General features: G+C 38.7%; 2 protein-coding genes across 3 annotated transcripts in view; one reads left to right on the top strand and one right to left on the bottom strand.

Annotated features, from left to right (window-relative positions):
- Positions 1 to 11: 11 nt before the first annotated feature.
- Positions 12 to 4,273, top strand: LOC109033173 (uncharacterized). The gene is made up of 2 exons (XM_019045655.2): positions 12 to 245; positions 1,944 to 4,273. Exons 1-2 carry the CDS (start codon positions 154 to 156, stop codon positions 2,293 to 2,295), a joined length of 444 nt encoding a protein of 147 aa, XP_018901200.2. The 5' UTR covers positions 12 to 153; the 3' UTR covers positions 2,296 to 4,273.
- Positions 4,274 to 4,403: 130 nt separating this feature from the next.
- LOC109033165 (fatty acid synthase) overlaps positions 4,404 to 15,954 on the bottom strand; it is a 37,856-nt gene continuing 26,305 nt past the window's right edge. For both annotated transcript variants that reach the window (XM_072304219.1, XM_019045644.2), the window contains 5 exons: positions 15,305 to 15,510; positions 12,428 to 12,875; positions 11,237 to 11,416; positions 9,736 to 9,934; positions 4,404 to 8,021 (listed from right to left, as the gene is read on the bottom strand). In XM_072304219.1, the coding sequence (XP_072160320.1) occupies positions 6,232 to 8,021; positions 9,736 to 9,934; positions 11,237 to 11,416; positions 12,428 to 12,875; positions 15,305 to 15,510 (2,823 nt within the window). In that variant the 3' untranslated portion in view covers positions 4,404 to 6,231. The remainder of the gene's footprint in view (positions 8,022 to 9,735; positions 9,935 to 11,236; positions 11,417 to 12,427; positions 12,876 to 15,304; positions 15,511 to 15,954) is intronic.

Below are 15,954 nucleotides of genomic sequence, written 5' to 3'. Positions count from 1 at the left end.
CCCCTATTTGTTTTTGTTATTGCGTTTTCGTTTTTCTTCTTCATCCCTTGCGTTTGCGTTTCATCCCGCAACGTGTTGAAAGTTTGAAGAGTTTTACTTGTTTAACTTATCTCGCGTCTCATAATTCAACTATTAATTACAGTTCGTCTAAATATGAGTTTGTCAAGCATAATCATTTGCAGTAATCGTCTTGTCTCTAGGATCATAACAGCCAAAATCTGTGATGGCAGTCGTCTCAAATGGAGGTACAACCGCTTACATAATTTTGCTGGAGGTCACTTTTTCCTACTTTAGATGCCACCCACAATAGTTAATAAAGATGAAAGCTCAATTGGACGTATTTCCATCAAACGGAACTATGTGCATTATGACGTGAGCCCTGTTACGCACATATTCTTATGGGCTCCAGGGCTCATGTCTTAATGCACATAGTTCCGTTTGATAGAAATACGTCCAATTGCTTATCGTGCAGTTCTATATAAAATTAAAGGGTTCGCCCTAGCTTGCTCTATGAAGCAAGATCACAAAATTTTTATGACCGTACTTAGGGTAGGGCTCTATCAACGTGTTGCATCAATCAAGTGTCAGGTCCGCTCTTCAATCGTTGCAATTGTTTGAAAACTGTAGATAGCACGTCCCTTGTTTTACAATGTGGTGCTGACTACCATAACAAGAGGGTTTTTTTTCTATCCGTGGAACGCAATGGATCGGGATCCTTGCGGTTCGTACTGGTTCAACTAGCCTAACTGTGGCCTCAGCCCAGCTTGCTAGAGTGGTCCAAGCGTTTCACTGGAATGCATGGAATGCGCCAGTGGAACGGGATAAAAAAGTGATGCGTTCTGTAGCGGTTCGGATAAAAGAAAAACCCTAAAGTGACAACCAATAAGGATCCTGCACACTCCTTATAGGAACGTGTACTACATTGATTTCAAATTTTTAATCTAACTTGTCGATGGATGCTGATCTAAAGTCATCATAGGCAAACTTTCTACGAGGTACCCTTTTTCGCTCAATCAGCCTTGGAGGTTTCAATAATTACTTGACTAAGTGAGGCTAGAGCGGTGATCTAAGAAGGGTATCCAAACTGGTGATAGGTTTGGAAAAGAGTAGGAGAGAGAAAGAATCTGATTTGGATGGTGAAACAAAAATGCGTGTGAAATCTGAGTTAAAACGGCCAGGTTTTCCTCGTTTTTAGCGAGTGCTGAAAGATCGATATCACCATGCTGGCCTCACTTATTCAAATAATTATTGAAACTGCGAAGGCAGATTGTGCAAAAACGGTGCCTCATGCAAAGTTGGTGCAATGATAACTTTTCATCAGCATCTTAAGACGAGTTTAATGAAATAAAAAATTAAGAAATCGATCGTCATACACATCCCTGTAGGGAGTGTGCAGGGTCCTTTAATGAAAGAAGGGGCAGACCTACTTAGGTCCCAATCTAAGTAGTCAACAAATTGTTTTCTGACACTCATCAGAATCTGAATCAAGTAAGTTAGCAAATGTCTATTTCTACCCATCATGCATACTAGACTTTTATCCTCATCTAGTCATGGCAGCATTGCCTTCAGGCATTTCTCAATGGTCATAGGTCAATAGCACTGCAGTCACTTTTAAACGGAAAGCAAGAGAGCAAAGATCATCTTATTTAAAGTGAGCCGTAACAAGACATATTTAGCAACATTTTCCTAATCTGTGAATTTGCAAATGAGAAGCTGACAAAAGTACAGGAATGCCAATGTCTGGCGTTATGATGTCATCAAACAACTTGGTAATTTAGTCTATTTTTGCTTCCAACTTTCCATTCTTTTTTTCAACCACCTATGTTGGATGAAAGGTTTGTCTTTCTGAAGTGGGTTTTAAGGAAGCCACAAAACTAGAACCTCGTTAGCACAATCTTATGTTTAATGCTCATTATTACTTATCATAATCCTCTCTGTTCCAGGCCTGTCATGTCTCAGAGAGCCCTCAGTCAGTTGCAGCGGAAGGACGAGGAAACATTTGATCCAGACAAACCGGTGGTGTTTTCATCAAGTCCAGCTGCCATAAGTCCTAAATTAGTAATTGTAAATAGAGTCCCTGTACCTGATATCGAAAGAATGCCCTGGCACCATCCACATGCTACTCTTATTAGCTCTTTGATTTTCATTATCTATTTTTTTTACTTGCGTGAGGAGAATGATATTGACCTTGCAATATCAGGGTCAAACACAGAAGAGTATGCAAAGAAAATTTACGCCATGCAGAAGGCTGCGGAAGCAGAAGAAAGAAAGAAGGGTGCCAATCGAACATGGTAGGAAGCAAAGCAGAAGTTCCCTTGCTTATCCTAGAGATAGCCTCGCCTCACGCGTGTCATTTTTGTCAACTGCACAACAGCTTCTGAAGGTTTGAAACTATCTCTTCTGAAGCTAAAAGTGAATTTGTAGCTGAATTCAAATTGGAGGAACTGAAATGATAATCGAGCCATTCTTCAAAAAACAACAGATGCAATTTGCAATGATGCTTAAATTGTGTAACATGTATTCAATTTGCAATCATATGATAAGGAGCCCGTGGTGACATTTTGAACCCAAAAATGTAGCCTAATTTTACCGATTTCCTCATGAAAATTGTGCGTGTGTGTTCGTTTGATCTGATACAAATTATGTTCAAAGTTAGACAGTCTGAATAGCATTTCAAAGCTCTGGGTCATATCTGCAAAAAAGAGACTCAACTTCTACATCATGGTGCTGAAGAGTCTGCAGTAGAACTGTAAAGGCAAGATTTGAATGAAAGTATTTGTTGCACATTTTCTGTACGAAATTTTGCTCGGCAAACATGGTGCATTGTGTTTGAATCATGAAAAAGAGGCATCAGCACCTTGCATTTTAAATGTTATAGGAACCAATTTTATCTCTTCTTGTGATTGAGGGGCTTGGAGGGCAAGGTGCATAAGTGCAGTTTTTGAAAAATTGAGATAAGTATTAATGATTTCAAGTAAAACTTGATCCATATTCTGCGAAAAATTTTCTCCCAAATTCCGATTTTTACGCATCAAAAAGTCAGTTTAAACTTTCTCTCCGCTGTAAGGGTCCATGTAATTCGGAAACTTGTAACGCCTCCAGATGCTCGTAGTGTAATTTTCTTTCAAATTCAAAGAAGCGCAGTGTTGTTAAAATGTTGCTGCAACCTTTTCAGCTCAATTTTTGCTGCTCATGGACGGTCATTTGTCCAGTCCAGTGGAAAACTTTCTCCAAATTTCTCAAGAGGCGAGCCCCTCATAGGAAAGGAAGGAGTCCTCCCCTGATAAAAGAGGGCAGAAGATCCTAAAGAGGCCCTAAATGGCTCTGCGATATTTGGACCGCGTTAATCAGAAAGGAACCAAGCCACATCAGCTATTGCCAAATTTAATTGGGGGCAATTTAATTTTTTACATGAAAACGGTTGTGTGAATTTTCGTGCAAATTTCAGTCAAAATTCTCCGTGATGCGTAGCAAATTCCTTAAAATTTTCAAAGAAATCCGAACAACCGTTCTCTCGTAAAAAATTTAACTGCCCAGTTAAACTTGGCAATCGCTGATGTGGCTTGGTTCCTTTCTGTTTAACTCGGTCCATTTCTGTGTAACAAAGTGCCAGGCGGGGCCATGAATAACCTGTCAAAAGGCATCCTGCGTGTCCCCTATCGGCAGAAGTTTAGAGGGCGATCGTCTCCTCATGCCCGTGAGCCAGTTTGCTCCTTGTCAAGTCCTTGGTAATTTTTAATCACAGCACCAATGTTTGAAAATACCCGGGAGCCTCTTCATGAACGTTCTGTACAGTGTAACCTTTAATAACTTAGCCATAATAATGTCCTGTAAGCTTGTTGTTCTGAAATCGTACAGCCTGGAGCCTTTGATCTAAATGTGCACAAAATGAAGTTTTTGCTTTCTAGTCCTTTTTTTCTCTTCCTCCTACTGTTTCTTACAGTTAAGGTGTTGGGAGCAGGAAGGGCCTTTTTCAGTTGTGCTGTTTCAGAATCTTCAGTGCTAATTTTTATTTTAGAGAGGAAACTATTCAGTGAATTTTTTTAAATTATACGTATTCAGCACTGAAAAACCATAGAGAATATTCAGTAGAAGTTACAACAAGTTGCATTTATTTGCTTCAATTATAATGGATGAAACGTTAGCGGAGATTTTGAGACACTGCAACCAAGAAATGCCCTTTTGCACCCAGCGCTTTAATTTGGTATCTTGATGATTTGTCATTGGTTTGTAATTATGAACTTAAGTAATAAAGGCATTGTTATATTTTTAATTTGTTAGCTGCTGTTCATTTCAAATATCTTTGCATTGGTCATGGCATTTGACTGAATTGAGAGCTTTCTCGCCCCAACAAGTTATGAATATAAGCATGAACATTCACAATAAGTACAGGGTTATCCATAAGTCCCGCATTACCAGGATTGGGTACAGCTTCTGAAAGTTTTGAATAAATTGGGATGGAGACTTGAAATTTTGTGAGTACTCCTAGGTAAGAGGAAACAATCAATGGAATTCCCCAAAATTTTAAGAAGACCTCTCTTAAATAGGAAAAGATCCTTGAGGTTCAAAGGGATGGTGGAGGACTTTTGGATCACCCTGTAGATAGTAACAGAATTAATTCAACAATCATAGTTTAGAGAGGACTCATAGATGTCCATGGACCACTAGAGGACATCATTATGATTTTGGGAGGAAGGAATTGACAAGTTATTCGGCAGTTTGGTTAAACGAGAATATATTATGAGTGTTTGATGGCGTAGCAATGAGTTATTAATTCATGAAGATAATATTACACGAAAATGTGAATTGCATATTCATAAATTACATAACGCACTTTCTAGGATTTCAATTTCTAAAAGGAGTGCCTGTTGGTAGTGCTTAAGTACTATAGGTACAAATTTCGCAAAATTTGAACATTAATTTTCACTGAATTATTTCTGAACTTTTTCATTGGTCATATTTGTAAAAAAATACCATTTTAAATGATTCCTGAGCTCTCTAGCTATGGTGCAGCAAAGATGCTGCGTTGCGGTGATACAGGCTCACTCGCACTTAGGTGGTTACTGTAAGTGTAAACTGGTACTTATGTGGATCAAGGCACTGCTCCAAAATTACTGACAGACAAGAAACAAATCATTAGACTTCCATCCAGTTGGAAGAATATCTTTATCAAAGTCTTTCAAAAATGCCACATTTCATACTTTTTTTTCTTTTTTTTTTTAGAAAAGAAAGAAAAACTGACTTGGCCCGTACAGTAAATTTTCATTGAGTCAGGGGAAAAAAATTAAACATAGCACTTAAAAAAATTAAAAATGATTAACTGTCTGTAACAAGAACGAAATGCAACAGAAGATGAGTAATGGAATAGACATACACATTTTATAATTAATAAATCTGCAGATAGGCTTTTCTAAATAACCCAGATGAAATTTGAAAAATGAATTGTTTTAAAAAATTCACATTAAACCAATTTCTGTTTGAGAATTCAAAAAAACTTCAGAAAAGGATATTCACTAAAAATGTAAGGATTCGTAAATCATTATGACAAGAAGTAAGAAGAATACATAAAAAATGCATTTCTCGATGAAGCTTTTCTCACACTCAAGAATGAAAAAAAAATACTATTTTTCAGAAAAGTAATACACTTAGGTAAGTGATGAAGAAATTTTGTTCAGAGAACTTAACTGGTTCACAATAAACCTCATAATTTTTTTCTCATGTGCAATATTGAAGAAAAATAGTCAAAGCATGTTAAGTGTAGGGACAGCAATCTGTAGAAGGATAACACTTTTCAGGGAAATGTATTCTAGCAAAATTAAAGACATTTTTTAAAAAAAACACTAAAATTTTCTGAGCAATGATTAAGAATCAATTAAACAAGGGTACAGATGGAATGCAATTAAGATGAAAAAAAATAAAAAAAAAAAAAAAAAACCCAAAAAAAGTCATCGACAAGACAATTGGTTGAATTTTCAAAATATGACAAAAATCATTTGATTTTGATCAATTTTAAACTTTCACCGGAGGAATTTTTTCCAATTATAAATTGACTTAATAAATTGATTATATTTATTGAAATATCAATGCCAAGAACTGGACGTATCAAAATAATCACGATCAATCTGACCTGTTGAGTTTGTTCAGTTCACTTTTTGGTGATTTCCTCACTTGAAAACAAACACATGAAAGAAACAAGGAAAGATACTGAAAAGCTAACGCTTAAGAGACGCCTTAGGAAAAATGGCGATCAATGGTGTCCATGACCTTGTTAATTCCGATACTAACATCCCGATTGGCAGAATCTGGATATTCAAAGCCTGCTTCCTCATGGATTATGATGACTGTGGACTCGCAGGAAACCATGCTCTCATAATCCGATTCGTTACTTATATGAATCGACACCGGGCTGCCAGAGATTTCCGCTAAACCACAGCTATCACTTTCTAAAGCTCCTTTGCACTTGAACAGCATAATTTTGTTATTGATTTTCTCAGCTGGGGGCTTGTACTTCAGTAAGCAAAGAATTAGATGGAGAAGCCCAGAGAAGCTTTCTTTCAAACACTGCTGTCGTTGTTTCGTCTCGTTTTGCAGCAGGTAGTCCAACTGAGCATCTAAATTTGATTCCGCAGCGAGCAATTTTTTTGTCTCCTCCGACATGGTCCAATACCGAGACATGAGTTTCCGAGGACTGGCTCCGTCTGTAAATAACGACCGTGCCCAATTTTGCCCTGTTTCAGGCGCACCCTCTAACAAATACGTCATCACTCTTTTACCCTCTAATTCTAGTAAGTGAACGATTTGAAGAGTCAAAGCTCCTCCCCAAGAATCCCCGATAATTGTGTACGATATTGAGTCTTGAATCTGTTTCATGCTACGAACAAGTTGCTCCGCTGTATTTTCGATCGAGTCCATCACGAGAGGCAATTTTGCGACAAAAGTTGGATGTGCAAGCCTACGATATAGTTTTTCAAGGCAGGATGAATTCAACCCGGGGATGATGAAAAATGGTAGTGTTCCTTTCGCGTCTTTGAATTTGAGACTTCGCGTGGGAACCTCTTCGAATTTCGGCTCTTCTGCAAGACAGCTGCGGAACTGAACAAGATCGTTCAATGATGATGGAAGATGCCACGAGACATGAAGAGATGCAATATCAACATCTAGGTCTCCACTCAGTTGATGTTCCGAGAGGGTGACAATTGCAGGTTCGTTGGATTTCATGCAAGTTTTAAGCAGCAGTTCATCTAAAACTGCCAGCACGCGACTAGTTTTTACGGGCATTTTGCTCTCTGGGAGTATGCATAGACAAGGTTGCTTATACTGCTTCCTGATATAGCACTCTTCAACACCACCACTGAGTAGGGAAACAAAAAGCGTTTCCAAAGAGAGAGCCTCCAGGGCTTCGTGCAGATTCCTTACTTTATTACTGGCGTTGTTGAGTTTCAAGAAAAATACTGTTGATAAGGGAGCAATGCTGGTGATATCTTTCAGGAACTGAATTGTTTCTGGAACAGAGGAAATTTTCAATGTGGACGCCATTTGTATTACCGTTCCTGGATATTGCACCAAGAGGAGATTGAACTTGCGCGCCACTGAGCTTGACATTCCATGTTTGTCTGCGGCAATGGTCAACTTCCTCACACCTCTACTTACAAGCCAATCCGCAAGTTCCAGCCAAGAGCCTGATTTTCCACCGAGAATTAAATGCATTTTATCTGGGTCGAAGTAAAATTTATCTTTCAAATGCTTACAGCGTAGCTGTTTCGTTTCAGATTTTTCGCTCTGGAGTGCCAAAACTACTTTGTGCGTACCATATTCTTGACTTGAGCTCATCAAGGCTTCGATTGCCTTTTCACCAGAGCACGGCCCAGGAATTACTTTCCGTTTTAATGGCCGAACTACCCCAGTATCGATTCCTTTTTGGACGAGGGAATGAATTTTGTCCTTGTCACTTTCCTTAATGTCAAACAGTCTGTTGGGACTGATGCTGTAGAACTGCAAAGCAGCCAGGAAACATCCCATACCTGAAAAAGAGAAGAATTTTGATGAGGAAATGCGTTAGTTTTGACACACGCTCATAAACGAGGTAAAATATTTGCTACTAACACAATATAGGTTTTACAGATGAAAACCTTTAGCTTGAGCAAAGATCTCTTTTCCCAGAGTTCTTGAAAGGTTGAGGGTACTGTACAAAATCATGGTCGTTCCTCAATTTACCCCTCTCTATAAGAGGCCTCACATGTTGTAAATCATGGCCAAGGGAGGTAAGAGGACGCCGTTAATCTTCAAAAGAACAATTATTCCAAACCAAGAGTGCAACTATGAAAATAGATTCTTCCAAGGGCTTGAACGATTTACCGCTGAAATAAGCACGACATATAACAGAGGCAATTTTCTAATTATGATGGACTTGGACTTGATGGAGTAGGTGCGAACCTATCTTAAAGCTTGTGAAAATTGTAGGATTTTTTAGATTTTTTTTAGCCAACATGCGTTAAAAATTCAGCATAAAGCTGAAAATCTCAGTACAGAGGGAAAAAGCTCATAAAAGCACAATTTCCCCTCAAAGAGATATGCTGTTTGGTGCAACACTAGTTACGAACATTCAGGAATTCACCTTGTATTGAGATTTTCAGCTATATGCTGAATTTTTAACAAACGTTGGCTAAAAAAAAACAAAAAAACTCCAACATACTGTCTTACGAGCCGTGCGTCCACCGCAATCAGTTTGTGGAGAATTTTTTTCTTCGGATTTAGTATTTTCCGGAAAGGAATATCATTTTAATCCCTTGTAAGAATTTATTTTCGAATTTATATACTCTTGAATTTTACCCCAGGTTTGGAGAAATTGTCTTTTGTATGATGCTATATTAACAGCCTCCTGACAGATCAAGAATCAACTGGACCGCATTTTGCAATTTGGAACTATAAATTCTGGCCCGGTTTAAAAACAACATATGTGAGATTAGTTTCCCTATGCACATAAGTGTTTTTTCAGATGAGCCAGAAATTGTAGTTCCTAATGGGCCTGTTGCAAACTTTTGCTATATCAAAACTAAGATTTGTTTCTTATAGATAATGCCTCAAAAATCACGATGAGCGCATTGGCAAAGTCTGAAATGCACTCATAACTTCACAATCTGCGTAAGAAATTTGCGGTTTTTTGAGCTTCCCGCTTCAAAAACGATACTACGGCAAAGGTGAACATTTTGTTAGAGGAGGCGTTCCATCGTCGGCAATATTCATCATGGCCGACGCCAATTCGCCAAAACACGTATGATGAGACGAGATAACACCTGAACAGCATTAGACCAGATAACAATCGGCGTGTTTACGTTCATATTTTCCTCGCCCGCCTTGATTGACCCTGAACTCACCTCGAATTACGCGCGGAACTGCGGAAGCGTCGGCCATGATGAACATTGCCGACGATGGAACGACTCTTCTAACAAAATGTTCACCTGTGCCGTAGTATCATTTTTGAAGCGGGAAGCTCAAAAAAACGCAAATTTCTTACGCAGATTGTGAAGTTATGAGTGCATTTCAGACTTTGCCGATGCGCCCATCGTGATTTTTGAGGCATCATCTGTAGGAAACAACTCTTATATTTGCTCTAGCAAAAGTTTGCAACAGGCCCATTGCAAAATGAAGTCCAACTATGAATACAACCCCTACTTCTTCACTACCTAGTTGCTTCATGCATTGGCCTAGAGCGATGAGGAGAGAGAAAAAACTTACCAAGTTGCTCTTTATTATATGAATCGGTGGAACTCATTTGTAAAAATTTCCCATGTACGGCTAGACATCGAACTGACGCAAAAGTTTTAGTTCCACTCAGACAGTTCACAACTATATTTACACCGCTCCCTTTTGTCATGAACCTGAGCTTCAGCTCCCAATGAGGATCAGAAGTATCGAGAATATTTTCTTTCGGAATCTGAAAAAATAAAACCTCACATGAAGAAATTGATCTTGAGCAATAAATTCAATGAACAAATGAAGAAACAATGAAAAGCGACAACACATGACATTCTTTGGGGAAAATCCACTGATAAAAGTGGAGAAGATAGATAATGTTGATGGCCAAAATGCGAAACCTTGTACCTCCGTTTGCGACATTATAGACTTCCTGTCATACTTCATTTCTTCTATGGAGAACTAGTCACTGTAATTTCATGAAAACTTCCTTGCTTTTTCTTCTCTGATGGCAGAATATTCTGTATGGATTTCAAGTTAAAAATTTGGCCTATTTCTCTTCAAAAAATAGAATAGAAGTCGAAATTTTGAAGCACTGTTTTGGAGATACTTGGTTTTCCACTTAGGTCATTGATGTGTACTGTTCAAACCCCTTTTCAGAATAAAAGGGCTGTGCACAGAAAGGAGACCAATAAATTTGGTACTGTCAAAATTTCGATATTATTTGGTATGGTGCTCTTTACGATTTTTTGAGCACAATGAGCTTCTAAAATCAAACTTTCAACGCGCCAATATCGAGAAAAGTGGAGCTGAAATTTTTGGCCTTCTTAAACATGTCCATAAAGATGCAAGACTGTTGCTATATATATGTGAGTGCTGCGCTGTTATCATTCAGAAGAATTTGAATTTTTTTGTCTAATCTTCAAGGCCCACAAGAAAACAAAAGCTCTTCTTGATCACCAATAAGACATATAACATTTCTATCAGATATTGCAAGTAAAAATACTGCAAAATTTACTTTTCAGCCCTGCTTTTCTCAAGATTTGCATATAAGAAGTTTGATTAAAGAAGCTTGTTGTCCTCAAGAGGCCACAGGGAACATCATATAAAACAATCGCGAAAATTAGCCGGCGCCTAATTTTTCATTAATCCATGCGTCATCTTTCCATTTTTGTTTCTTTTAGTCTTTTCCTTTAAAATGCTTAAATTGAGATAAAAGTAAAATAATTATCCCGATATCAGTTTTTTAGGATGTGCAAATGTCAGGATTGATTGTAATCTTAAATAATATTGCGACTTGCCAAAATACTCTTATTAAGAAACAAAAGTTTCATAATTCACATGTGTTCAAATATTCTTCACTGAGTCAAACTTTGAGCAAATGCTGCAGAATTTCTCTATTATGATAAAAAAGTAAATTTGAATGTGTAGGGGGTTGCTGCTAAGTTCTTGAATTTTCATTTTAAAATATTTTATTGATTAACGGTATGAGACGAAAACCCAAAAATAAGTGATATGCATGATAGGTAGAGAAATGACTTACAAACGGACATAATTTGCTTAGTGCTGTGTGGGCTGCTGCATGCGGGACAGTGGTGAATGCCACGGCTCCTTCACTATGGACAACTGATAACATCGCTTGACCAATGGTGCTGAGTCCAGCATGGATCAACACTTTGTGTTCTGGCAGGAGATCGGCTACCGATAGTAAGGCAAAATATGCCTGGAATCAAAAATAAAATGATTTAGACAAGAATAAAGAGTTGGATGAAAATTCTCCATCTACGTAAATTTATACTGAATTTTTAGGGACATGGTGACAACATATGAGAGATTCTTAATCACACATCGAAGCCAGAAGTAAATAAAAGGGTTACAATTCATTGCAAAAGGTCAAATAAAGTTCTTAGGGGCTAAATTAACTGTTATCCATTGTTTCCTGATTAGTTGTGAAACATATATGCCTCCTGAACATCAGAAGTCCTGTTTTGAGTTCGATAAATAGAAAGCCGAAATGCAATAAATTTTAAGAGATGCATATCGCATAACCCGCTACACCATGACCCCACAACCCCTCATGGGTCAAACGATGCATTTCATAGCTGAAAAATAAATTTCCGCTGATGTGCCTGTTTTCCTCACTTAAACCAATGTAATATTTTTTTCAAAATTTGTATCGCTATGCATTTCACCTAAAATACTTCACATTAGTTCAAATTATAAATGATGCATTCTTTTCGTAAACAGTACCAATTGCTACCCCCTGCAACTTGATTTTCAGTCATGACCGAGATGAACCACACACTACTCCAACATGTTATTATTTAGCTTTTTGTATGATGCTAAGGGTTTCTACTTTTAAAAATTTTAAAGTTGACTGTATTTCTCCTGTATTTTCCTTGCAGTAACTCTTTGCTGAACCACGTTCGCCTCAGAGGAGTATAACTCCAGTCGCTGACGACCAAAAAAGCTACCTTTGCTTTGTAAAAATCTAGTCCAACTTCACTGCCTCACGATACTATTCTACATTGGAGTGGTTACATGCGAGTGGACAAAACCTGCAGCGTTTGTAAAAGCAAAAGTTCTAGAGTTGATCTCAAATTTCTTGGGTTCTCCCTCCAAATTCAATGCCCTTGGACTTCCCGTTTTCTCGGTTTTCCCAGGTAGTAGAGACCCCAGGTGCAGTCATCAAAGCACTATTCTGTGATAGGGGCAAATTCACTTCATAGCTTACCAAGGAATAGTCCAACGGCACTGTTACCGCATCCTCCATGGTCCAAGTGGAGGGAACATGCCAAGACAATCTCTGGTCTGGAACTAATTTCCTTGGTACAACGGGTAACTTCACCAACCCCATCACGGCTTTGCCTTCCGGAGTGTACCCTGAGCACTCCAAGGCACCAAGCTCCAGATTCTTCCAACTCCTATCCAACGATAAATTCTTGACGTTGACTCCTAGATAGTGAACAGCTACACCTTCGAACATCGAGGCAGAGAAATGAATGCGAGGTTCTTCGTCGGGGTAGAAGTGCTGGATGGCATCTTTGATCGTGCTCTTCTTGAGGAAACTCCACTTTCCGTTGAAGTAAATGTTGACCGGCAGATCTTTGAGTAGTTCTTTGCGATAGAAGATGTTGCTGAAAGAGAAGTGGGGTGCAGTTTTGTCCAGTATAAAAACATACCTGAAAAAATATGAAACAGTTCGGATTATTTTCTGCAAAAATATTTGCCCCATGTTTATGAAATAATACTGCCATGCTGAGGGAAAACGCCGTGTGAACAAGATATGTTTATTTTTGGAGGGGATTATGAACATTGTCTCTTGAAATTTTTAGATAATTTAAATCTGATGGAAAATTAAATTCTCTGAAAAACTGGAAGAAAAGTTTTCTCGGATTTCTTAGAAAATTCGTATTTTATCGAAGGAAATTTGACAAAGTCTGAGGGCTCATTGTAGAATCGGAGACCTACTTTAACCTACTCTTTAGCCATGGAGAGCAAATTGGGCTTCAGAAAAAAGACAATAATCGGCTATTTTACCAAAGGTGCTTTTTTAAGTTTTCACATTATAAAACTTCTGTCACTCGTATCTGTGTAATTAGGCAGAAAAGATCATCTTCGGACTTTCTTCCAAACTCATCGGTTGCCATGTGTCAAATGGATTCTAAAATGGGCCTAGCAACTCAGAAAACTGACCAAATATGGCACCTAAAAAATTGAGATCTGCAGAGAACTCTTAAAGTAGTGATAGTGCAGCACTCTCAGCGAGCGCACTTTTCGAGATGGGAATAAAAACCAAGCAAAATAATCAGTCAGGTGACAAAAGTGATGGGGGAAGAGGGGGGATAACGCAGAGTCATACAATTCCCCAAAACTCCGCCAATGTTCCAATCTCTGGAATGTGTTGCATGTGCACTGGCTACAAGTCTGTGTGCTTTTTGTTTATACTTCCAGTTCGGATTTATTCATGCGGCATGATAAATTTATGTGCAAAAAATCATTTTGGCTTCTAAAAATTAGGGCTGTGCGAGCCTGGTTTTTTGGATTCGAGCCGAGTTCGAGTATTTTTTCACTAAGTCGAGCCGAGTTCGAGCTTTTTCGAGCTTTGAAAATGACCCTCGAGCCGAGTCGAGCTCGAGTCGAGTTCGAGTAATTTCGAGTTTTAAAACGTGATTTAATCTATTTTCTACAACAAATAATTTCAAACAAGACTCATAATATGATATTAATAATTATTGACGATGACACACTAGGAAGGATTTACACTAAAATTACAAAATGTTCGGCAGTAACGCGTTAAAATAACTTCCCGCGGTTTAATTTGAAAAGAGGACAAAACTTGGCAAGAAGCGGCGTGGCGCGGCGTACATCAAAGGAACTTCGGGCGGCACAAGTAAAGGCTTTAGAGCCCATTTATGCACGCAATTCGTGTCGCCGGCGGCAGTTGTCGCCGCGACGTTTTTTGGAATCGCGCGATTCCTATTTTTGTAGCCGCAGCACCTTTTTTCTGCCGCCGCGACACCGTTTTTCTGGAGCGCAAAAGGTCCAAAACACGTGCTCACTTTCAGTTTTCCAAGCGGCGGTCGCCGCCGCAGGTTGAAATTTGTCGCGCGCATAAATGCGCTCATATGACTCCGTGTAGTTACAAACCGCGCGCGCGGCAGGAAATCGCCGGGCGGTAGCGTGTTGGCGCTGCGGATGGTAGAAATTTGCCGACGAGACTCTGATGTTATTCAATCTTAAAATGATGGCAAAACTAACAATAGTTAAAGTATGATTGAAATGTTTGGAAGTTGGACTCTTTCGGCGTTTCCGGCTCAAAAAAACTCGAAATACTCGAAAAAACTCGTGTTGTTGACACTCGAGCCGAGTTCAAGTACTCGCTCAAACCTAACCTAACTTTCGAGCCGAGTCGAGTACTCGATACTCGGCTCGACTCGACTCGAAATTCGAGTACTCGCACAGCCCTACTAAAAATTAGGCTTGGCGGCCAAGGTGGATTCTAAATTTATATCCTAAAGTTGGAGTATTATGAAGAAACTATAGGGTGGTGAATGTACTGAAATATCAACATTCCCTTACTTTTCTACGATCGCTCTGTGCGGCATCCTCTACTACTGGAAAAAGTCCCTGACTTCTGGTAAAATTCTGTAACTTTCCAGGTTTATCAAAGTTCCTTAACTTTTCCAAGTCTCCCGAGACGTTTAACAACCTCAACTGGTTGTAGAATCTAATAGAGAATTTGCAGGTGTCTGAAATTTGATGAATTCCTTGTTTAAGAGGAAACTACTGAGTGAACTGAACACGAGGATACCTTCAGTTCATGAGTTGAACAATCATTAGAGGAGATATGACAAAGTGATCTAATTTGCTAAAATACATGTGTTAAAATGGGAAATGCCTCCAGATGACATCACTAAGCGGTGCATTTCCTCACTTTTAAATCTATTTTTATGCTGTTTTCCACAACAGGAAAAATTTATAAAAAATACTGTGAAATCAGTTCTTTAAGCACTTTCAGATGAAGCAATAAAAAATTTGCATGCAAATTCTCCATTCTGGGAATAATCTGTTGAGGTTCTAACACATGAGAATTGAGGAGACATTTCACCTGAGCAGATGGGAAAACTGCAACTTTGCCATTTCTTTGATGAAAAGTTGGATTCCATAGTCAGGCTGCCGATAAACGACCATGAATACCAGAGCTTTCTCCTCCGCAGCTTCGTTCAACTTCCCTTGGGTTTCGTTAATCCAATCGGGATGGCTCCATGCATTTACCACACTGTAGTGCAACCGAGGATTAAGAACACTATTGACCTATGAGACAAATAATTCGGTTAAGAGCTTCTGGGGAAAAATTTTTTGAAATTACTAGAGTCACAACTAAGACAAAATGCGATCGGACTTCATTTTGCAATTAGGGACTCCAATTTCTGGCTGGTCCGTAAAAACATGTATGGTCATGGGAAAACAAATCGTGAATACACTGTTTCTAATCTGAGCCAGAGATTGTGGTTCCTACTTGCAAAATGTAGTCCACTTGATTGGATCATCACTTGTTGAATAGAAAGATTCTAACACAACGTTTTCTCCCTATTCTTTTCAGTCCGATTATTTTGGTGAGCTATCAATAGATGATGTCTAAAAATAAGTAGCTCAATAGGTCAGTGGAACCCATTCTTTATACGAGTTTTACCATTCTTTTTAATTCATTTTTTGAAGGTACAGAATGAACTGCGCCTCTAAGAATTTTTCAAAGTT

The sequence above is a fragment of the Bemisia tabaci genome, chromosome 9 (genome assembly GCF_918797505.1).
Source record: "Bemisia tabaci chromosome 9, PGI_BMITA_v3".
Classification (NCBI taxonomy): domain Eukaryota; kingdom Metazoa; phylum Arthropoda; class Insecta; order Hemiptera; family Aleyrodidae; genus Bemisia; species Bemisia tabaci.
This window is presented reverse-complemented; position numbering and strand designations above follow the sequence as displayed.